This window comes from Gouania willdenowi, chromosome 16, assembly GCF_900634775.1.
Source record: "Gouania willdenowi chromosome 16, fGouWil2.1, whole genome shotgun sequence".
Classification (NCBI taxonomy): Eukaryota; Metazoa; Chordata; class Actinopteri; order Blenniiformes; family Gobiesocidae; genus Gouania; species Gouania willdenowi.
The window spans coordinates 7,014,483-7,040,232 of record NC_041059.1 but is presented as its reverse complement, the minus strand read 5'-3'; the positions used below and the strand labels follow the sequence as shown (position 1 = coordinate 7,040,232).

General features: G+C 38.6%; 1 protein-coding gene across 3 annotated transcripts; it reads right to left on the bottom strand.

The window, feature by feature from the left end:
- Positions 1–1,026: 1,026 nt before the first annotated feature.
- On the bottom strand, positions 1,027–25,740 carry LOC114477517 (V-set and immunoglobulin domain-containing protein 10-like). 3 transcript variants are annotated; one of them, XM_028469849.1, is made up of 10 exons: positions 25,639–25,740; positions 25,428–25,485; positions 17,165–17,500; positions 14,496–14,762; positions 11,458–11,745; positions 11,208–11,321; positions 7,952–8,013; positions 7,705–7,824; positions 6,001–6,228; positions 1,027–3,421 (listed from the first exon to the last, which is right to left on the bottom strand). In XM_028469849.1, the coding sequence occupies exons 2-9, from the start codon at positions 25,465–25,467 to the stop codon at positions 6,025–6,027; spliced, it is 1,431 nt and encodes a 476-aa protein (XP_028325650.1). In that variant the 5' UTR covers positions 25,468–25,485; positions 25,639–25,740; the 3' UTR covers positions 1,027–3,421; positions 6,001–6,024. The 3 variants fall into 3 exon arrangements, with proteins under 3 accessions (XP_028325650.1, XP_028325649.1, XP_028325652.1); XM_028469848.1 differs by having other exon boundaries at positions 6,001–7,824; XM_028469851.1 differs by lacking the exon at positions 7,705–7,824.
- Positions 25,741–25,750: the final 10 nt, after the last annotated feature.

Sequence of the window (25,750 nt, the reverse complement as noted above, 5' to 3'; positions counted from 1 at the left end):
AGCCTGATTAAGCCCATTTTATGGAATGCGGTAAAATCCTCACACGCCATTAATCACAGTGTACTTTACAACGGAGCTACAACAGATATAAATACAACATATTACCATCTAGAATAAAAACTAAAGCCACTGAGACACCCCTAAAATCCTCATTTCAGATCTGAACTGTTCACTTACCCGTTATGAAATGTAGAGAGTACACGTAGGCATGACACGTTTTTGGAGACCAGTTTTTACCTTTCTCCACCCAACCAGACTCCAGCATTTTTGACCATCCTATGAAGGAAAGCCAGTGTTTCCTACAATTTTTCTATTTTGAAATTATAAAAAACTTTATATCTGAATTATTTTTGCCGTAGGACGAACAGCCAAACACACAGCAGCTCTTCTGCATGGTGAAAACACATGGGAGTCAACACGTTATTATACCCCAAACAAATATGGCTACCAGCGTTGCAAGGCAGAAACATATACTTACATTAGATCGATCAATTTATATTCCTACGATCCAACTACATTGATCTGTGCTCGGCAAGTTGACCTTCCCGATGACTATGATCAATCTAAAATCGTTTTAAAAGGTTATCAATCGATTGTATCAATACAAGTAAATAACGCATTGGATTTAAACAAGGCAGACTTTATATGGATGGGTTTTAAAAGCGCTTTTAAAATAAAAAAGTGTTGCTTTCTGTGATGTCACGCGGCGTTTGCCAGCAGACTAACAAAACGGAGAAGCTGGCGAGTGAGAAATAGATCAATGATTCACCTTTGTGATCCAGGGTGTGGAAACACTTTGGCTTTAACACAGAGAGATATTCTAAAGATATTCAACCATCAGGTCCTTCTGGTGGGATTCACTGCAGCAACAGCACATGTAGCGTTAGCGTTAGCTCTGCAGAAGCCTCAGGCTTCAATCAGGTTCAACCACTGCTTATTCAACCTGAACGTATGTCGGTTGCACTTCATTTTTTATGTTAATATTGTATTATGTTTGTTTAAAAATAACCAAGCAGAAGAGTCAGGTAAATATAATGTGTATTTTTATTAAAAATGTATTGAGCATTGAAAATGACAGCAGAAAAAGGTTAACATCCTGTCAATATAAGCTGTTGGTTGGACTTTATTTCAATAAAATGTGAACACATTTGTCATTAAATGCTTTTTGTTTATGTCAATACATTTATAGACTATTCCTTTACAAGAAACATCAGGTATCTATGAAACCTCACCTGCACTGTATCCAGGTATTTATTTCAGTCACAATGGTTGAATTGTTATTTTGGCTAAAAAAAATAATTACTGAATCGTTTTGAAGTCACTGAATCATTTCAGATCGAATCGTTCTAAATCAACCATTATCACCCTTGATTCGCTTTGGCAACAATGAATCGTGATTCAAATCAAATCAGTAAAATCAATCGTTAAACCTAAATGATCTTTCTGAGGAGTGATGGAGAAAAAAGCTCAATAGACTTACAACTACAAGTATTTATTCAACAATCAGAGCCATCCTGCCCCAGATGTTTGATGAAAGCTGCCAGATGTGCTGTGTCCTTGTTCATGTTGGCTTACAAATGTTGATCTTTGACAGATGTCTGTGCATAATTTGACATTTTCATTGGAGCTTGAAGAAGATGTCGCTCTGAAACGGGCAACACACTTAGTTCTTCCCTTTTCCTGGGAGCTCATTTCTGTAAACAGCTGTGCACTGCAGTTTCAAGCAGAAGATACTAACACTGCAGCAAATGGTCCTTATCATGGGGACTATTTGCAGCAGGGGATGAATACACACTATAATACAACATAAGTGAGAACAGAAGCCGAGTAGAAAACGCTGACAGTTGGAGGAACGGCTTCTTCCAAATATGAAGAAGAGCGTTGAGTCTTTGGGAGTCTTCAGTAAACAACGGAGCCATTGGATATAAGATTTTACATTTGGCATCAAGCATGTGTTTTAACAGCAATAATCACAGTCGTTAAAAAACTACAACATCAATCCAAACCCCCCCTGAGTTTAAATAAAAATATTTAACTTTATGAATCAATAAATACGCGACCTGTGAAAGCCATGCCAGCGTTCCCTCAGTTTTAATGTGCTTTCTATGACTCACTAATCTGTTACACTGCTATTTCAGCAGAAAGCACGACTACAACTAATGTCTTTTGTTGCTGGCCTCCTTCATGCACCGGTGTGATTATTTTTCCAAACCATTTAAGTCACATAAAAGCAGTTAATTATCAAGCAACATATCCATTTGTGGGATCCCCCCCCACTGACCCCCTCACAGCCAAGCCAGAATTCTTTCAGAGCGTCACTGGAGCGAATCGCCTTAATTGCGCAGTGTCATGAGAGGCATCAGTAAACAGAAGGTGAAAAATAAATAGCACACAGTACATCCAGACTGCAAATATTGCCAATTTCTCCTTTCATTAGTGGAATGTCAGATTCTTGTGCAAGCTGATGTTGAGCAAGGTGTCTTCTCCTTTCTCTGTATTCTGCTTTTGTTCAAAGGTCAAAGATATTAACCCGAGCGCTTGAATGCATTTTATCTGGAGGTTTTGTTTGTTCCCTTTTGATGGAAAGAGGACACAATGACAACTTTGAAAGAGTTTTTCTGTAACTCTGCTAAATGACCAATGCGAATGTCGTAATGAGTTGGGTTTTTTTTTAGTTCCGCCAATAGCGAGACCTTAGAGCATGGAATATTCTATTAAATTTTGAAAGGATCTAGCTCAAAATACTGATTCTGTATCAGTTTCTAAAATTTTAATAATCCTTATCTCTCATCATTAGCGAAAATTCAAATTTTTCTTATCTCGGTTCATAATTGACTGATCTCTACAAATTTTGGTATCAGTTATGACAGATTGTTTCCTCAATTTCTCCAACAAGTTTTATCTGGATTTTTAAAGAGAAATTGGGGCCCCCAAACATTTGGATCAACTGTATGGTTATTGTAATGGTGGACATTTGGTGCTTGGTGGAGGTTTCCTCTCTGCGAGCGCTCTTGTTTAAGAAATAAAACAACAACAAAAGAAGAATTCTTTAAAGGATAATCTCATGGTTTAGATAGACAAAAGCATTTAACTGTGCGTAACTTATCCCTAGTATTGGTATATACAGTATGTATAAAAATAGATCAATCCTCTTTTTTTTTTTTTTTAGTAAAAGTTGACATTTGCTTCATAAAAAAGAGCATCCTTAAAAAACAAAAATCAAAAATAAAAATGTAGAATCCCAAAGTCCTTTTACAAAGTGAGGTGCTATGATACCGTGCTATGGCAGCGTTTTCCAGTGCAGAACACAGAACACTCAGACGTCCTCACATCTGCCAGCTGTTTTTGTCAGTGCATGCAGGGGAGCTGTGGTGTGCTGTGACATCTGTCATCATCTGGGTCTTCCTCGGTTTGCCTGTTGCTGAGAAAACACAACAAGCCCCCGTCAAACTAAACCGTGTCACATAGAAAGAGAAGGGGAATATCTGTCACACAGGTCTTCTTCTTCTTCTTTTAAAAGCTGCCACAGTGTCTCTCTCACAAACTCAGAACTATTTTTTTTTCTTTTTTGTGACATTGGGAATAGCCGAGTGTCAATCGAAGTGAATGTAGCGTTAGCTTAAATGAAGTGACAGGAACCTTTTAGAAAGTTACCGTTACATGCCAGTGACCGACATAATGACTGCGGCACTAAAATGCACATGTGAAAATATCTGCTTTTTCTCATCATAAAATCTGCGTCTCCACCAGGGTTGGGGTCAATTATAATCACATAATTGATAATTAATTACAATTATTTTTCAAAATCGGACACGTTTGTCCAATTTTGACAAATAAGTTATCAAAAAAATTCAGAAAGTCCCCGGTTCTCGCTTTTGTGATTTGTAACTTTTAACTTATTACATTTTTTCTTTCCCATTCATTTCTATTGAGGATTTCAGCTTTTTCAACTACTAAGACCTTCATCTCCAACCATTCTTCAAACGATTTGGACTATTCAACCTTCAACATGTTCAGCTGCTACCTTCAACCCATTTCAACTTTTTCAACCCAATTCAATTTTTTCAACCTTATTGCTAATGTTAAAGGGGGGGTATTATGTAAAATCAACTTTTTCAAGATTCATATCATGTTACTATGTCATTCCCTCATTAAACACATGCCTGGAGCGTTGCCTTGGCTCATTCATGTATGTTTGATTAATCTTTCAAAACTCTGACTGCATCCATTTTAGGTGTAATCACGCCTGCGTCCTCCTAGGAACGCCCCCACCTCCTAGAGACACCTCGGACCTTTCGTCACTAGCCGAGTTACTGCCCACCGCTCCACAGCAGAGCCCCTCACCCTCCTATGTTCTCTTCCTGCAATCTGCGGAGGCACCCACCTCCGCAGATTTAGCTTTTAATTTACTTATTTTAAATACTTTTGTAAGAAACCCCTGGCTTTTGTTGTCTGTACTATTATTGCACGCATTAAAATAAAATAAAACTGTAAATAAAACTCGTTCCCCATCCCCGCTTCCCGCTCCGTCAAAACAGCTGCAGTCACAGTACACAGCTGAGAGATAACTGCATGTGGATCGGTTTACTCTGCTCATCGTAGTAGCTGCCTGCCTTTTCAGATGACTGCTTCAAAACAAGAGCTTATTTGAAAGTGGATTAATAGGTACACAGACACAATGCAATCCCTATTCTGAACTATAGCGCCAGCAGCAGCAGCACGGATAAGCGTGTGTGTGTGTGTGTGTGTGTGTGTCGGTGACAGATCTCCGTTCGTACGTCAGCATTCCTCGCTTTGATAATCATTCTAATGTATTGTAGCAATGTAAAAATGTAGAAAGTAGCCAAATACAGTGCACAGAAAAACAGAAGTAAACAACATCCATGAGTGTGTGTATGAGTACTGAAGGGGGCGTATTCATGGGCACGTCAGACAAGCTTGGAGTTTCTTAAAGAGACAGAGGCGAAATCGAGGCGTCATGAATCGTGTGCAACAGAGGGAAATTTCTTTTAAGTTTTTTTTATATTTGCTGCACTTTCCCCAAAAAATTGGGTAGCATAGTTACTTGAGTACGCTATAGAATGCTACCATGTGCCTGAAAAAAAAACCAAAAAAAACAATTGCTAGGTTATTGCCATTGCTTGATGAATGCTAATGATATGTTATTACTATTGCTAAGCTAATGCTAATGCTAATGCAAAAGCTAGGCTAATGCTAATGTTAGGCTCATGGAGTGCTACACGGGCCACCACCTGCATCCTCGCTTGTATTTTCTTCAGGAAATGCAAATATTCTTGTTACAATTGTAAATGTATTTGGGAATATCTGTTGCTGTTGTAATCATAATTGAATTGTAATTGATTAGAGATAATTGACTTTGTAATTGGCACGGAAAGTCTATTAAAACTGTCATTTTAATTCATACAATTTAATTAAATGCAAACTGAGGAACAATAATACAGTTCTATGGCTCACATAGTTACCCATTATTGAAATTTGTTTCATAACAAGTTTTCCCACTATCTGTGAGTTCTCTTGAGGATCATTTTACCATTTTAAATAAAATTGAAATTGAGGGGTGTAGTGAGACAAAAAAGGCTCAGACGCCCACACCAAAAATATTAAAACCTATATTTTCACATACAGGGAAGGTAACCAAGAGATAGAAAACAAATTGTGTGATAGATAATATTTTTAGTGTATTTTACAGCTAATTTAAGACTCATTATCATAAGAGATGCTAACAGAAGGCTAACACAAGAGGAAGGTTAAGTTTTATGGGGTTATTTATTTCAGGCTCAGCAATTGTAATTTAACTTTAGTAATTGAGAACGTAATAATAAATGACTTTCAGGTCAAACATAATAATAAATGCTGGTCACCGTATTCGTTATTGCGGTGTAAATGAACATGGATAATTGAAGACGTAATTGTAATTGAAAAATCCAATTGACCCCAACCCTGGTCTCCATAGTTTTAAAAGCCGACAGTTAGTCTCACCTGTGGATGCTGGGTGAAGTGGGCTTAGTGGCCATGAGCGTTGGTGTGTCCATGTCTGTGCCCATTTCCAGGACGGTGATGGTGATGGTTATGGTGGTGATGATGATGATGATGGGGTCGTTGTTCGAGCTGTATGGGTCGCTGAGCCACTGGCAAGTTAACAGGTGGTCTCGGGGGCTGTGGGCCTCGAGTGGGTGACCTATGCTGGGTGCGATCCCTCGGGAGGGTCTGAAATTGTGCAAGAGGGATGACAGGCGGAGGAGGAGGAGGTTGGTGAGTCCTAGCTCCCACGGCCCGGGGTTGTGTCCCTGAGTTAAGCAGGGCTGCCTTGGTCTGCTCTCTCCGATTTTGAAATGTTTGAGCTGTCTCGGTGTGGGCTCTAAGTGCAGCCTGGGTTAAATTACTTGGATTAGGCTGGGTGGGTGGGTACGGGGCTGGAGCAGTCCTGGCACCTTGTACCACAGGCTGTATCTGTATGGCCATGCTTTGTGGTGGCGTTTGAATCTGAGCTGCTCTCTGTGCCTGCTGAAGGTGATTAGGATCAGCCAAGGCTCTTGTATCTATGCCCTGAAACGCAGTCAGTCCCTGTTGAATGATCGGTTCTTGTGAGACGCCAACAAATCCCACAGAGGCTTGCTGGCTCATGAGTGGCAGTGCCTGGGGGTTATTATTGCTGCTAGTGGCTTCCTGCCTTAAGGCGGTGGGATTACCAGACAGACTTCTGTCAGCCTGAACCGTTGGCCTCTGTGTGTTCAAGCGTCCCTGTGTGTGGTGTGAGGGCTCGGGCTCAATTACGCTACTGACGTTAGCACGACGGAGCTCAGCTACGCGGTCCCATATCGGTCTGTCCGGTGAGGGTGAACTACCTCTGGCTGGGGACCTACCACGGGACGCGTTTGGCCTGTGAGGCTCAGCTCTGTTTGGAGGCCGTCCCTCTCGAACAGGTTGATGACTGGTGTAATCAGTTGAGTCACTGTCATCAGGTGACATGTGCACTCTACGAGGGAGGTCATTGGGATAAGCTGGTGTTCCCCTAAGCTGATCCCAGGGCATCTGTCTATGAGAAGAGCTCGGTGTAGCCTCAGGTCTTTCAGAGGACCTATTAGAACTCCGATAAGGTTCTGGGTTCTGCTGGTATGTCTGCGTGTTGGCATTTCTCTGAGACATGTTATTACTGTTAAAATGTGTGAATCCAGTCGGAATTTCCTGACCATTTTGTCGTTGGCCACTGGGAAAGGTAGGAAAGGCTGGCTCACTTTGTAACAGTTGCCCTGTCTGCGTCAGGTTGGGTTGGTTCAGTGGAGCGTTATGATTGGCTGTGTTGTTTAATGGTAACGTGCCATCTTGCTGTGTTTGCTGCCCATTGATTGGATAGGAGTTCAGATTGACATGAATTGTGGGCATTTGTGCATTGTTGCCTGTTTGGCTGCTTTGTGGCAGTGTGTTGAGGCTGAGTTGAACCGCTGGCTGCTGAGCGCCACCCTGAGCCGTGCCAGTCTGTATCAGAATGTTTGGCTGAGGATTTGGCTGCTGCGCGTTTGGTAGTGGGTTTGCATCCTGAGCCGGGTTATCACTGCCATTGTGTGGATATGAATTGGTGTTTTGAATGTTGTTCTGTGCGAGTCTGTCTGTGTGATTGTGTTGTTGTGTATGCGAGTTGTGCAGACCATTCAGAGGCAGTATCTGTTGGTCGGTGCGCCTTACTTGGGGGTCTGCACTAAGGCGGTCATGGCTGCGTGTGTGTGCGTAGAAGAGAGGAGGGTTGGGACCTCGGTTCAGTTCTCGGTCCGCTTCTCTCACAACGTCAGGTTGTGGTTCGGGGGGCTTAAATTTGGAAATCAAATATACATGATTGAAAAAGAAAACACAACAAAACAAGGGTTTCATCACAATCTAACGGCCATGCGAGGAAAATCATTTGTGTGTAAGACATATAGAACAGATTACTTACTACAATCCTTGGGGCTGGGTTGGTTTTGGGAACTTGCACAGTCTCTCTTCGTCTCTGCTGAACTGATAAAAAAAAAAAAAAAACAATAAAAGACGATATACCTTAAGTGCAACGAACCACAGTTAATTAATTGTATTAAAACTGTTGGGTTTTAAGAAACTTCCATGGATTTCCTTCAACATCATCAACCAGACATTATTTAAAAGAAGTTGCAATGCAAAATGGTTGACAAAGTAACAAGAAGCCCAAATGTACGGGAAGAAAAAGAAAAATCGTTTCTCTACCTAACACAAACTAGCAGGGTTGGGATTAATTACATTTTTCAGTTACAAGTACGTTTTCAATTACGATTATAGTTACCAGCAATTTTTCCAATTACAATTATTTTTCATCAATTACAATTGCGTTCTCACGTACTAAAGTTCAAATACAATTAATCACAATTGTTGAGCCTGAACTTAATAACAGTTAACCCTCCTCTTGTGTTAGCTTTCTGTTAGCATCTTTTATGATAATGGCTCCTAAATCAGCTGTAAAATACACTAATAACAAATATCAATCATCTTAATTTTTTCCTATCTTTTGGTTACCATATTAGGGTTTCTAATCAATGAAAATATAGGTTTTAATATTTTTGGTGTGGGCATCTGACCCCCAATTTCCACTGGATGCGGCTCCGCTGCGCAACGTCACCGCCGCGTCACCGGATCTGATAGGTTTCCACTTTAGTCTATGTGCTAATTTCCACCTGGTCCGCTGCGGTGCATGTCTGCTCCTTCCCAGATGCGGTAGTCCGGTGCCCTCTGCCAGATATATGCAGGGCTTCTATTTCTGGAGACACCGGAGCACGACGCATCAATCAGCACAGAGCAAATGAAGCTAAACAGGAAATTAAGCACGTACTCCGCAATAAAATATCGGTTTTACTTTTCAAAATAAAACACTTCATATTATATTTCAAGTAAATACATCACCAAAACGTTATAATGTGTAAAAACAAATTCACATCCACTATATTGATTCCTCTCATACTGTAACTCACTGTAAACTGCAGCAACTTTGATTTAGTTCATGTTTTACTGGTGCAGTTTTATCTCTTCTCTGTTGGCTGTTGCTAAAAAATGTGTGTATGACAAATCCAGAGTCCAACCTTCTTGTTCTCCTTTGTTAGGAACACTGACCTGTTTGTCTGTTCATTGTTGCGTTTATAACACATACATTTAACTGCGTTCTCGCGCAATTATATAAATATCGTGAGAACTGATCTGTCTCGTGACGTGACAGTCGTTCAACCGGAGCGCACCGCGGCGCACTCCAAACGCAACCGGTGTGAATTACCGGACGGCGGTGAAATACCGGATCGGTGCCGTGGCGCAGCAGAGACGTATCCAGTGGAAACCCCGAGTGAGCCTTTTTGTGTCAGTATACTACTCTATTTTAATGTTTTTTTTTTTTTTTAAATGGTAAAATGTGGGAAAGCTTGATATGAAACATATTTTAATAATTGTTAACTGCATATGTGTAGAACTATATATAGAACTGTACATGGTACTCCACTTTTGCGTAAAATTATAATTGACAATGTTTATCAAATTTTTATGGCAATTCCAATTACAAAGTCAATTATCTAAACTCAATTACAATTTAATTTCGATTACGACAGCAACAGTTTTTAAAAAAAATTTAAATTACAATTAAGACGCAAATGTTATAAATGATCAATTGCACGATTTTAATTACAATTGACCACAACCCTAGGAACTAGTAAGGGCACAAAGGGTTAAACTAGTAAAGTTTCCTCATGAATCACATCTTGAAATGTAAAAACAAAAAAAAAGAAATTACTAGACTGTTAATAGGGAGTGGCACATAGAAATTCTCTTGATCAAAGGGTACATGTAGTGAATTTTAACTGCATACTCAAAAGATCATATATAATACCAGAGGTTTGGTCTAGTTATTTTTTTTCAAAGTCCTTGTACTTGTATAGCAGCCAGGCAGATAAAAACCAGCTCATCTGAGAGAGATAAGCCAGTTTTCGTCCTCCTGTCAGAGGAAAGAGCTTGCAATTAAATTTCCCTACAGGTACCCTTTAAAGTCTCCCTCAGAAAAATTATCTGTGACTGGTGAAATAAACCTTTAAACTCGATTATATAAGCATCCATAATCGCTGATCTCAAAGTGCATGAAGACGTAATCAATAATAATACATTACATTACCAAATCCGTTTTAATTGCCGAATGTTTATAAACAGGGAGAGAAGGGAACCTACAGTTTGTAAGCTAAGATAAATGAAGTTTTGGAAAGAGAAACGTGTTCGAGGTGATTTTAAACCAAAATAACAGTGACCATGTTTACAGTATATTAGATTAAAAATAACTAAAAAAGATGAAAAAGAAAAATAAAAGAAAAAAATGGGGAAAAAACAAAAGAAAATACAAATGAATTTAACTGGATAAGAGAATATCATGCAATGACTGACCAGGGTTGCAATGTAGAGAAAACCAAAAGGAAAGATTGTTCTAGATATAAAACCAATAATAGAGATAAGAATGTAAACAATGGTCCCAAACTCAACTGTATAATGCCAGAAAAATACAGTATGTGGATACATTTGAATAGAAATCCCCCAAAAATGTACACTGCTTTCATTTATGATCTTATTTCCCACAAAGAAGCTTCATCATTGATTTATTAGGTTGATTAAATTTTCCTCCAAAAATGTATTTTTGGTTGGTATGTACAAAAATACCAAACGTTTCTGCATGAATAATAGACCAAAAATATTTCTCAATGGTTACTTTCTTCCTCACAACAATCTAAACTATAAAATAGGGATGTCCTGATACAACTTTTTCATTTCCGATATGATACCGATATTGCAGCCTTGCGTATCGGTCGATACCGATAATGATCCGACATCAGCATGAATCATAAATACCTTTTTTTTTCTGTTTTCTTTCCAAAATAAGTAATTATTATTTTTTTTATTAGTGTGGAATGTTAGACAAGGCTTGATCATGTGATGTTACTCAAACAAAGAACAATAGTCAGCAACAGTAGGTATGAGCAAAACTGACCCATTTATTATTAACCAATTGGTTACAATAAATTAGGAAAAAAATAAATACAATTGGAAAATCCGGAAATTTTAATCCGATATCCGTTTTATATTGGATCAGGACACCCCTACTATAAAACAAGATAACAAGATGCATAAGGATATAATTTCTATAACGTGTCAGACACACTCACCCCTCCTCCTTCGCACAAGGACAACAATGAGAACGATGAGGAGTATGAGAATTAGGAGCGCGAGGAACGCTCCGATGACGATTCCCGCCACTTCTCCTCCACTGAAACATACATCTGAAATAGAAACAATGCTGTCTGCAGTAAGAACAAAAAGCTGTGAATAACTTTTACCACATTCTCCAAAAACACATTTCATCCTCCACTACCTCCACATATTACAAACACACAGTCAGCATTGACCAGAACTCACCCACGATGACCAAATCCGTAATCTTCTCCGAAGTCTCCTCCGTGATCCTGTTTCTGGCCAAGCAGCTGTACACACCGCTCTGATCCGTGGACAGAGTCTCAATGCTAAGGACTCCACTGTCCGGTTCGCTGGACTCAACCGTCTGTCCGTCACGTTGCCAGGTGAAAGAAGCAGGAGGTAGAGAGTCCGAGATGCATGTGAGACGTACGGTGTCTCCCAACTTCACGTCACCTTCACCGACACAGTCTTTGGGGCTCTCCACCGTCAGCACAGGAGTGTCAGGACCAACTGGTTGGTTGATTAGAAAACACTGGTCAAGATCCATTCCAAGTGTGAGGAAAGATGTTCTATATATACGCTAACAAACACATCAGCTGTTAGAGGTGAAAGTAATGGATTACAAGTACTCACGTTACTGTAACTGAGTTGCTTTTATGTGTACTTCTACTTTTTTGAGTATAAATCAGTAATTTTATTTGTACTTTAATTTGTTACATTGAGGATTAAATTCATTGGTGTTGTTTTATTTTATTTTTAAAATAATTATACATTTTGACAAATCTTTTATTTCATACAAATGTCTTTGTGGAAAATAAATTAAATTCAAATTGTGCAAGATTTGGTCTCTTCCTGTTTAACTTTATAAATGAGATGTTTACTGTATGCAAGGGAAGCAGAGCAAGATTTATTACCAAAAATAAACATTGGGGTGAAAGTAACTTTTACTTTGAGTACAATTTAACTGAGCTACTTTTTACTTGTAGTAATAGTAGTATTCTATATATCTAATAATAATAAATTGGGTTTTATTTAGTGCTTTTTCATAGGCACCCAAAACGCTTTACATTGATGTGCATTATTCTTTCACTCCACACAGGGTGGTGGTAAGCTACTATTGTAGCCACAGCTGACAATCTTCTGCGGCACCGGACGCGTCTCCCGAACGAAACGTTTCGCAGATTTCACGGGATCAAAAAATGTTTCATTCGCTTTATATGCGCGTTTGAAGTAAAGCACCGCCCACCAGTGACACATCCAACTCGGTGAGTTTCACTGCCTGTTTATGAGAGGAGAAAAAGGAGCGGCGCTCCTCTCTTCAACATAAACCTCCAGTGAATAAAGCCGGTGTGATTAGCGGCTAATGCTATCCTAGCTCAGTGCCGACTTTCAAAGATGAAAACTACAGAGAGAACTTTTACCTGCTACTACCACCTCCTCGCTGATTCTCCTTCATGCCAAATCCTCCCTAGTCCGGTCCCAGTTATAAAGGCCATGTCATACAGCTCCAGGTGGTCACACAGCTTCTACTCCATGGTTGAATAGGCGAACAGACCGGTGTCCATGTTGACGGCCTGACGTCATCATCAACAAAGACTCTGATTGGCTTTCGTCATGCGAAACAGTCGCAGGAGTTCAATAATTTCAACTCTTGAGAATGTGCGAGTATGACAAAAAAATCGAGAGGGCGCTCTCACGGCCAACGCACTTGACACGTGGATCGGACCGCACTGCCACACAGGAAAGATTTCGCCTCTGGGCCGCGTCCATCTATTGACTTTGTATGTAATCTGGAAGCACGAATATTTTGTGACGCATACGGTGTGAACGCAGCATAACACTCACTCACACACCACATTCATAGAGGCAATGTTGGTAAAGTGCCTTGCCCAAGGAATGGTAAAATGGTAAATGGACTTGATTTATATAGCGCTTTATCCCCACACTGAAGCAGTCTCAAAGCACTTTACATATCAGCTCATTCACCCAATCACTCACATTCACACACCAATGGGACAGGACTGCCATGCAAGGCGCTAGTCGACCACTGGAAGCAACTTAGGGTTCAGTGTCTTGCCCAAGGACACTTCGACACATAGTCAGGTACTGGGATCGAACCCCCAACCTCTCGATCAGAAGACGACCCTCTACCACCTGAGACACGGTCGCCCAAGGACACAATGACTTGGATAGAGCGGGATTCAAACCCCTAATTTCAATCAGCTAACAGTACTACAACTTGAGTAAAACACTGTATATCAGTACTCTTTACACCTCTATTAGCAGTAACAACAGGAGTTGAACCTTTCAGACTAATGAGTGACATTTTAAGAAATAAGGATGTTTTAACAGCAATCACAATTTTAATAAGAAGATTTCCAAAATAACTGATGTTACGACTTTACACAACACGTTGCAGATCACATGGTTGTGTTTGAAGGCTTTTTTACTTTAATAAACCTGTGAACATAATAGATTTACAATTGCATCTTTCACATCTTAACATATGACTAAATAATCAGGACAACACAATTCTTGAAACAGCTTGTTTTAAACTTGTGTTTATGAACATATTTAAACAAAATTAATTATTGCAAAGCTTCTTTTTGGCTTTCAGTGAAGATAAATTGAAAACTGCCAATGGGCATAATCAGCTTAAATAACCTAATATAAGGTTTTTGTTTTCTTTTGGTTTTTGGCTGTTAAAGATTTCAATATTTGGATATTTCATTGAATCTAGATTTAGAGTTGAATATTTGTCCAGTGGGGCATCCATAATAAGAGCACTTGCAGTTTTGTATAATTAGAAATAAATGGTGTTCAAGCGTATCAGTGCTTCTCAAAGCATCAACAAAATAAAGTCACGTATTAACCATTTAGTCATGCAGGTCCAAAAAAATAGACCGCCAATTAAAAAATCATTAGTTAAATTAGAAAACTGTGGTACTAATTTAATCAGAATTCCAGAGAGCCAGAATGCAAGTGCATTTTCAAATGTTTTAAGCATTTCATGTTCTTAGAGGATGGTGAGGGGGGCAGTCACTGTAATGCAGGGTATTATGTACACTAAGACTGTCAAATCACAACTGATGGTGTGATCAACACAAAGCCATAGGAAGCACAAGCTTATGGAAGAATGTCTTGCACTTCTAAACGTCCGCTTTGCAGCATGATGTGGATAAGCAGATAAGCCAGTGCTATTTGCAGGGGCTAATAGAGTAGATAAAGTAGCTCTTCTCTCACTCTACACACACACTCACAAAAAACGGTGACGCTCCGACTGGTACTCTGGGCACTGACTACGTTGCTGGCGGTACACGTGTACTCCCCGGCGTCACTCCGTCTGGACGGGTTGATGATCAGAGAGCCACCAGAGATGGTGATCCTGGAGTCTGCGGTGACTGTGGTGCCGTCTTTTCCCCACTGAACTGTAATTTCTGTGCCCGATGTCCATGTGCACCTCAGGGTTAGATTCCTTCCCTCCACTGCCACTGATGGTACAACGAAGGTCAACCCAACCAGAGGATCTGCAAGGAAAATATGTAGAAATTATTTGTAACTTATTTTACCCTTGGGGTTAATCTGTTTGAACCCCATGAAGTATTTAATCCAAATCTTTTCAAATTGCAGGTGCACATTCATGACTCTCACATAATTGAAAGTGGGATGATGTTGGGAACACCCCTTTCCTCTCATAAACACATTTATTTGCGTAACATATTTGGGGTTATTCACTATGAAGTCCTCTGTCTCAGGCACATCCTCCTCTAACTAAGTCACTTTCACTGTGAAAGAGCTGTTCCATGTCATGTATCAACTCAAAAGTATCAACTCTGCACATGCAGGTGTGGGGATGTAAGGTCACACGTGGGTCACATACAGACAAGTTTTAAACAGCTAAAACCGCTTGGGTCAAAATGACCACAGAGAAAATATTACCATAATGATGTTATGCTTAATCAATTGTACCTGTCAAATTAGGAAAGTTCATGAAACATGAAGCCAAATAAAACAAGTCAACTATTATTTTTTGAATGACGAACATTGAATAGGGTCAAATTGACCCCAAGGATAATAGGAGACTTAATTGTGATTAATTAATTACAGAAAAATAACACAGTTAAATAATGAACGCAGTTATTCGTTTTCTTTTGCACTCCAAAACCTCTCTCATTGCACGAGTTCCCGGTATAACCATAATACTGACGCACATGACCACAAATATTTTAACTACTTTGCACTGTTTTTCTGGAATATTCTGTACTAAGTGCTGTTTTTTATTTTAATGCACACAAAAAAATTGTTTTAGAATGTCTATCAATCAATACAGCTTACTTAAATTTGAGTTTGGTCTTTGTGATCAATGCAATCATAATATTCTTTATTCATATTGCATATTATGTTAACACTCAGTGATGAAAATGATAAACAAAAATGTTTATTGTTTTCATTGATTCAGTCCTATACCAAAATCCAATTAAATTGAACAACTTCTGTTTCCCGTGTCAAATAATGTTTTTTAATCAAGTCCCACCTCTAGTAGAAATACAAAAGTCATGAAATAACACCTAAGTGACTGCGGTTCAAAGTGTGAAAGAAGGAACGACACTCGACAGGTTGGTGAAATATTAGCGGGCAATTTAGTGTTTCTACTGAGGGTAATTTATTGTAATCAAAGCAAGTAAGAGCAGAGAAGGGACAGAGCTGGGATATGTGCAGATGGTGAGCGAGGGCCAGACGGTCTGAGTGGTAGCTGAGATGCTCTTGGCGAGGAGCCCAAGTTAAATAATTGGAGAGAAGGAAAGCGGGGGTCTGTACGGGTGGAGGAGGAAGCTGTGACTAAGAGAGAGACGCAAACTGTGACAGCAAACAAACAAAAACATTCAAGTGATTACTGAGCAGCTTTAATCACTTACATTTCTGCAGATTGTCCGCCTGCCTGTGACTCAGCGCGGCTCTTTTACAGGGTAGGATTTTTTGCCGCCTGTCTTTTTAGGAACCGAATACATAAAATGTGGAATGTCGTGCTGAGCTGATCCATTACATTAACTAAAAGTCGGAGGGAACGGAGGATGTGACCTTTCAAACAAAAATAGACAAGCACGTCTAACAACAGAGTAGCCCTGTCCTGCTATTAGCACAAGTGGCATCTCTTTAGTGTGGGTCGATGACTGGAATCTAAGAAAACATTTAGCTGTTCAGCCTTCATTAGATGTACCAAATGCAAAAGCCATGTGATGTGTTCGAAATTTCATACTCCATACTATTCAGCACAAACTCAATGAGTATATACTGTCTACTACAGGTGTCACCAACACGGTGTCCGCAGGCACCAGGTAGCCCACATGGACTATGTCAGGTGCTGTCAGGAGCTCTAGTAAGATTAGGGTTAGTCACCAATGAAATCCATCTAAAATCTGATTTACTTTCCAGTATTCATACAAATTCATGCATATGACAGATGAAGTTAGTACTTGGTAAAGTTAAATACTGCTGCATGTGGTAAAGTTTTAGTATTAAACCATCTTTAAATGTTTATTTTTCACTGACAACAATTGTGACAAATGGCTTTAAGATTTGCAGATTTGATGTACGGTTTGTGGTATGTTATAGAAAAAAAAAAATTTTTTAAATGCAAGGTGGATTTTCGAAAAATATGACAATCGTTCCATTTTACAAATGTTACATGTTATGTGATTAGTTAAAAGTTGTTTTTTAGTAGCTCTTGTGAAACATGTCAAACTGTGCAGCACTGTTTTCATATCTAATGTGAACGCACCATGGTTACTACTTTCAGTGCCGCACCCAGACGTGTACCTCGATAACTTAATGTCAATCTTTTTTCACAAACCTGCTTCATATTGCAGTTCCTCTTCAACCTTCCCATCTTTCCCTCCTTCTCCCTTAGACACTTTTCTGTATCACTTACCAAACACCCTCAGCTGTGCCGACGTAGAGACTTCAGTTCCACCCGATGAAATCACCCGAACTGTGTATTCCCCGGCATCTAGAAGCTGGGCATTTTCAATCCGGAGCTGAGTTGAAGTGACGGTGACCCTGCCCGTAAACTGGGGTGATGTGTAGATGGTGGAAGTCCCACCGCTCCACAATCCTAAATTGACCGCTCCTTGATAAGACCATAGCATGGACGAAACTGGAGATGCCGTCACGGCGGTGAACACAATTTGAGTGCCAGTTTGAACATTAACCGGGTCAGTCTGGAACTCCACCTGGATTTGAGCCAGAGTGTTGGCAACGAGGAGAGCTGAGAAGAGAACAAACAACATTTACAAAAGGCCATTATGTCAATGTACACCAGGAAAAACTAAACATCTGACAAATTAAATGTACAAACAGCATTTTTGTACACATTTAACATCCCTCAAGAAGCAAAAGATTTCTTGATATGAAAGAGTTGAGAATGTGACAAAGTCAACCCCGTCTTTGAAACCATCACATCTCATCCCGGCTGTGCTTCCACTGAAATAACTTTGGTAGAGGAGGTAATAGAGGAAGTTTTGTATCTTTCCAGGAAAAGCCAGGAAGTGTTTCTTAAATTAATTTTGACATATAGAAGCCAAAAATAATAATGTAATTAATAATCATGTTTTGCAAAAATAAATACCATGAAAAAAATTTAGTCAGGAGTGCACATACAGTAAGTGGTGCGCAAGCAAAATAACCAACGCGCTCTGAATCCAAGTCTCATCTAAGATTTTGGGATTGATAGAGGTGAAAAACGGGAACCGGCTCCTGATTGGGACTTGATTTGTTTTCATTTTTCAGCCACACGTGTATGTGGCTCCGTCTGCATCAAACCTTATAAGTAATATATGTGTTTCTTTTTTTTTTTTATAATTAATGTAAGCTACAAAAAATCTGAGGATACACTTAGTAGCTGAAATCATTAAATGTTTTTTAAATAAAGACCATCAGAGAGTGAGTGGCGATGATGATGACGTTCTGTAGGAAAACAGAATGTTCAGTGCTTTGAAAACTAAACAAAATGACTGCTTTTAGATATTTTTACTTTTTGTTTTCAGTGATTTCATAAGAAAGCTTCATGTTCTAGACTAAGGCTTTAAAGAACAGATATTTAGTGTTGTTTCTTTCAAGTTTTCCATTTAATTAAAAATACAAATTACCACACAGCCCTACATTCTGTTCCCTCGGTGAGTTGGATTGCGGAAAACAGGTATTTAAAAAAAAAAAAAAAAAAAAAAAGGATGCCAAACAACAACTTGTGGTGCACCCCTAAATATAGTGTTTGTTACCTTAGTTTTCAAAGAGTAGTAGTAGTGGTAGTGAAGTCAGTTTTGCAAAGCAGAAAAGTTTAAAAAGTTCTGTTCAACAGACTAGAGAAGAAATCTATAACCACTTCATTCACGTGGCGAGAAAAGCCATTATTATGTCACACAGTCTCAATACTTAAAGATTCCCCTCGATGTTTGGGTTCATTTTAATCAACAAAACCAAGTATTCTTTACGGTTTTTTGGGTTTTTTTAACCTGACCTACAAGTTCTCCAAATATGAGCCAATCCTCTTTAAAGATATCACGACGTTAGCATTTTCTATTCAACTATTGATCGCCTGTGTCAATGCAGCATTTCGTTGGGTCTGAATTTGAGGGAAGAAAAACCATTTTCATTTTTGGCTGCCAGTTGTCCCTTCGGTTTGCGTCGTTGCTAGAAATTCTACTCAAAAAGCCGAGGAGAGTTTACAATGCTCTTTTTTACTGGCTTTATAAAGCGACCACACAGGAACGCACCGGCCAATGAATCACAGCGAGTCAAATCAATGTGTTCCTGATCAGTCTCGCTGGACAGCCTTTGTAGGGTTTTCACAGGAGAGCAGAAAATAAAATGCCAAAATGGATTGTTTTCAGGCTTCCTCACTGAGGTGTTAAAGACAACAAAAGAAATGTGTTTTAGGCTTTGGGCTTTGTTTTCAGTCAGAGAGGGAGAAACACCCAAAGGACCTGGTGCGACAAATCTTTCAATGGAGGTAAGAACACAAAACATCTTGCATATATTTGAAAAAAACTAAACATTATGACATAAAATCAAATTATCCAAATGAAATGATGAAAGGCTAGTATGTTGTGTGCTTAGACCTAAAGGATACTCAACTCAAATTACAAAGAAAACTACTGAAAGACTAATATACTTAAACTTTACTGATTGGGAATTTCATAACCAACCCTACAATAACCAAGTCAAATTGCATAAAGATCAGTCAACTACAAACTGAGATACGAATTCTTAAAATGTCACCAATCATAAGAGATAGGGATTTTTGAAACTGATCCAGAATCAGTATATTGATCTGGATCAGCTCCAACATGTAAAGGAATCTTCCATGGTCTAAGGTCTATCTTTAGATGCCGATGACTTCCAGACCTACCGTATTATTCCACTGAATACATCACCAGTTCATCTTGCTCCATCTTGACCAACTGCCTCAGCGATACAAGATCCTGGATGCACGCCAACTTCCTTCATTTCAACTATGACAAATCCAATCTGATCATCATGGGTACTAGATCCCAGACAAACTCGTTCGCAACCATGTACCCATTCCTGACAGCAACCTTTCTTTTGAACACGTCAAGCAATTGCCCATAACAACCTTCTTCCACCTTAAGAACATCGCCCACTTTCGTCCGTCACTCTCCTTCTCTGCTGCTTAAAGTTTGATCCATACATTTTTTACTTCTAGATTCGACTATTGCAACGGCATCCTTTATAGTTCTTCATCCATCTACTCACTACCTCCCACTTCCAAGACCACATCATCCCTGTCCTCCAAAAACTCCACTGGCTTCCTGTTCGTATGAACTTATCCAGTTCAAGATTATCTGCCTTACCTACAAATACCCTCCACAACCAGGCCCCCTCATATCTAACTGAACTCCTTCACCTCCACAACCCTTCTCCACCCCCGCTCCTCACTACATCTCGCACCATGCACCAAACCTGGGGGGATAGAGCTTCCTCTGCAGCCGCCTTCTCCCTCTAGAATCCACTACCTCAAGACCATTGAAACTGTACTACTCTGGACTCTTTCAAATTACGCCTCAAAACTAATGTATTTAGACTTGCTTTTAACTGCTAAAACTGCTTATATTACTTTTAATGATACATTATTGCATGTACTCTTTACTTTTTATTTGTTCTTTCATTGTAAAGTGTCTTAGCTTTTTGAAATGCGCTATATAAAAGATATGATTATTATTATCATTAAAATTTAGTCAAAATTAATTAAGTACTTGAGGTGAGATGATATATTGTGCCACGAGATGCCGCGACATTAAAATGTCACAAGATGTATGCATAGTTAGTGCGCAGGTACGTCCAGAGAATTGCTGATTTTTCCAAATGCCATTTTTTGTCTTTTTTTCCTTTCCCAAAAAATACCATATCATTATTGGGAGCCTTTTGTCATCAATCGTATTGTATCGTGAACTCAGTGCATCGTCCCACCTCTACAAGTAAACTAACGCCGGGGAAAATACGACCTCCTTAGCGGAGGTAATAATGAATACATAAGTTTGTTTTAACATTAATTTCTAGTTATGACTTCATTCACTCGACTTTCTGTACGTGAACAGGACATCATTTGCTTCAATGACACAGGGAAAGTTATTCAACTTTTGCAGTCGTCAACAAAATGTAATAAAAAAAAAAAACAACCCAAACCCATCAATGTGTTTGACTTCTCAGCACTTTTGTGAGGCGCTGTTCATGACACTCTGCACCACAAGCACGTTTGTTCTTTCTGAAGTCATAAATAATTGATAGCATTAGACAACAGTGTCCATAGCATCTTTGAAAACATCACTGACTCAAGAGAAAACTGTTGTATCATCATCATCATCATCTGCTGAATACCATAATGAGGGAGTATGTGCATGTTATTGATCTGAGTTCAGCCAAACATTGAGGGCCTATGTTACCAATCTAGATTGGATTAATCTCCGTCAGCTGGCATCAACTAACCAAACATTCCCCGTCAGACAGGAGCTGTCTTATGAACGTCAATCAAAACACGCTAATTAAAGCCAAGTAATTTCACCCTTGGTATGTGCACGTGCACATAAAGGGGTGGAGATTGCAGCTTGAGACCAATCACTGAAGAAAACTGGTAGAGCGAGCGTCTTTACAATGAATGAAGGAATAGCGTATGATCTAAATATAATGAATTCAAATCATGATGACAGCAAAGAGCAACACTGTTAGTGCAGCGTGCACCAGGAGGCGGAGCTTTTATACTCGCTCAGATCTGATCCACTTCATAACTTGGTTCCGACCTGGTTAGGTGTTGCTTAAAGCTGATATCTGTAGTTTCTGAGAAATCTATGATTCTTTTGAAATGCGAAAAAATACATAAGTTTGTCTTTTACTATGGTCTATTTCCAGTGATCATTCATATACAATACATTAATGTATACATGTCCCTCCTTCGTCCTATAGACCCCTATACAAATGGAAACAATCTCCGACGGCGCCCAGCCAATAAGCTTCGACTTCCTGTTTTTGAAACTATCAATCAAAGTGAATAAGGAACTGTGCATGGAAACAAGTCCGCACATCACAAAAGCAAACAGATAAATATGATTTTGGCTCTTACCTGACCCATAAACCTATATCAATGCGACCCGATGCAACCTTGTTATGTTTCGCGATGCGTGTACAGAAAAGTAAAGGCGTGACTTCTGTTAGTTTGGCAGAGGCAGTGGAAGTGAGGCTGTTTAGGGCGGGACATCAAGATGTTTCTTAGAAACTCCGGATAGCAGCTTTAAATTTAAAATGATGAATAATTAAAATCCATAAATTCAGAACAAAAAAACACTGTTGTTACAGAAAAGGTAGGTCTAAAACAACCCCGGCAGGAAGCTGCTGATACTGTTAATGTGCAAAAGCCTGTGATAATTTATGATATTAATCCATTGGATGATAAACGGACAGCGCTCTAATCAGTTAAATTTTATTACAGGACACACGTTTTTTCTTTTAAGGACACCTATTTATCACACACACTGGGAGCACATTCTTCAACTGTAGCATGTCCCTGCTGAAGTGGTCAGCGTGTGGATGAATTAATTAATTAATGACTTCACTGTACTTGTAAAGGTGAAATTTGTAAGTATTGATATCATACGTACGGTATATATTGTATCGTGACATGCAAATCGTGAATCACACATCAGATTCATGGCACTGCACACCCCTAATACAGTGGTTATTGATTTTAGGCAAAACTTCTCCCTCCTCTATCACACAGGAAGATTTTCTCATAATTATCTAAAATGAATAATAATTATACATAAATAAATACAATTTAAATAAATAATTTATATAAATAAAGCTTAATTTAATTAATGATGTGCTTTCAAATGTAGGCATTTGCAATACATTATAAAATAAAATGTAATATTTTGCCAAACTTGAAGGTGATTCACACTCAAACACATTGCTTCAAAAGCAGCTCTTCTTTTATTTTAAAAATATTAATATTTGCAGCTCATTGTGGAGAAAAGTGGATTTAATATCTAAATCTTTTAATTAAGAGTCCTTTCCTTTTGAATTTCCGATGGTCAGATTTCACTTTAAATGACAAGAACAAGGTTGGCTTTTCATATTTAGTCTATTTGCAAATTCTCAGAGTGTTTTCTGTGTTTTTCCAGTAAAGTAAATATTTCATATATGGGGGTGCTGTCTTTCTTCTCAAGCATCAACATAAAACTTTACCTTGTCTTTTAATACATTCGTCTCAGCTCTCTGAGGGGAGTTTCGTGCACATACAGCTCTGAAACTTAATGCAGACCAACAGTAGAGAACATTCTCTCTGTCACAGAGTGCTGACTGCACAGCAGAAAACAGGGACGGGCTGTCCCACGTGGTTACGACAGCTCAGAATACCACCTCCAGACCTGTACACTGTGTGGTGTGCTGTTGACCGCTATATATACTGAAAAACGCCAGATACATCATTTCCAACCCCGTCATCACAATCTTTTCTCGTCCCCCTCGTGCTTCAGGAAACAGATATTGTGCAGACTCACACTTCCAGTAGGAGTCCTTGTTTCTGTCCCTGAGGTTCTTCGACCTTCAGTCAAAGCCCTTTACCTCATAAGAGAGAGAGGAAAACTCTCACTGTTGGCCGTCGGTCTAAATTTGTGAGGCCCTTAAAGTTAACACACAAATATACTTCAAAAACTACATATAACGGGAGAAAAATATGCAAAAAAATACAACCACCACCAACATACACAGAACTACAACAACACAAAATGATTCCAAAATCACACAAAATGACAAAACACATCCAAACTCAACAATAAAAACACACATAATGAGTGAAAAATACTCAGAACGAGCAAAAACACACAAAATAACTCCAAAATCACACAAAACACATCCAAAACAACAATAAAAACACGAGTGAAAAATAAACAAAGCAAGGGCAAAAACATTCCAAAAAAACATCTACCAATATACACAGAGCTACAACACAAAATGGCTTCAAAAAAATCACACAAAACACATCTAAAAATAACAATAAAAACACACGAGTGAAAAATATACAAAACAACAGTAAAAAGACAAACTGACTACAAAAACACTCAAAACTATAACAAAAATACACAAAACACCTTCAAAAACCCACAAAACTCTTTTCTTTCCTGTGTTAATGGTCACATTTATCATTATTCTACATGCTGACATGAATGTTGATATATATTTCTATAGTACATTTTGTTTCCATTTTAATTAGTCACAACTTAGAAGGCATCTCTGCAGAGATCCAGACAGCCAATTCAATTTCATTAACTGATGTCAATGACAATCAAAAGTTCATTTATCTCTTCAATTCTCCAACATCCACTCCTGTTCAAGATGGCAGAGCGTTGGAGCCAAGCCCAGACAGTAGGGTACACCCTGGAGAGAACACCAGTCCATCACAGCTCCTGTCCAATTACCGTAAAATCACCAATAACCATAAACCACATGTATTTTCTGATGGGAAAAAAACACCTTGCAAGGATAAGGTAAGAAACAACATGTCAAATAGAAATCCAAAGTAAGAGTTGATTAGAATTAGTCAGTCTACAACTCCAGCATTGCAGAAGTATCTCAACACTAACAGTATATAACAAATATATGCTGTATATCCAATTCCAACGAGTGCCATTTGCACATTGTTGTGGTTTTATGTTTTGTTTGGAGATTTTTTTAGTTTGTTTCTGACCTACAGTTCGACATTGTGCACGATTATCTTATGTTAATATTTATTTTTGTTGCTACTGTCTGCTCTTGTATTATTATTATTATTATTATTATGTAGCTGCAAAAGTGAATTTCCTATCTAGCGATTAATAAAGGCGTATTCTACTCTATTCTGTATAATATAGAGAAAAAGAAAATACTAAACAGAAGAAGAAAAAAGGAAACGATTTAAATAAATCAATATAATATATCAAGGCTTGTAAACATATTCATTCAGGGTTTTTTTCTCCACATTATAACCATAAATGTATCCTATTTTAAATGATTCAATTATTTGGACCGCTAATATTTTTTTCGCATTTTAACACTTTTTTTCTTTGATTGGAGATCTTTATTTTTGATTGAAATTAACTCCTTTTATTGAAAATATTTTTGATTGAATAATAAAAGACACAAATCTTGCTCAATAGACCAACACATTGTAGTGTTCATACTGCGTTACGCTCAGGTGAATAATATTTACTAAAAATGTCACACTTTTTGTCTGTTTATTTATTTTCTTTATTTGAACACAGTATTTTAAATTTAATTTAAAAAAAAAAAAAAAAAAAAAAAAAAAAAAAATAGGCAGGTGTACGATAACAGTGGCAGGCCGATAAAAGGACAAACAGCAGGACAGTTGTTATTGATTATTATTGTTATTATTATAATATCATTGAATTAGAACTGAAAGTTTTCCACCACTTTAGAGCAAACGCTGGACTGACTCTCAAACACGCGTGCGCGAGAATGTAACTTTGCAGGTTTCATTGGACGATTTATTTACATATGTCAGAGCCACACCTTCCTTTCTGCGTTATTTTTATCTCACGGTGCACACCGATACTCCAGCCTTTACTACACCTAGAGCTTCATTATTCACCGTCTTTATAGTCAGAAAAAGTTAAAAACGAGTGTTTTACCTGTTACGGTGAGACAGCTGAGGAACAAATGACGTCTCATGGCGTCAGTCGGGTCGGTCTGTGGAGAGATGAAACATCACGAGTCGTTTTTTTTTTTTTTTTCTTCTTCTTCTTCTTTTTTTCAGTATATTTTGTCATTTCGACAGGAAAAATAAACACTAACACACCATTAATCTGTTTGACATTCAGGCCAATGATGAATAAAACTTACCAAAGTGTCTATTCTCTATCGTGTTCATTTTCTGTTGTGCCGATGCTCCTTTTGTTCACCTGTGTTGACAGAGCACTATTACCTGAGTCGCTGGTATTACCTGTCAAAGACG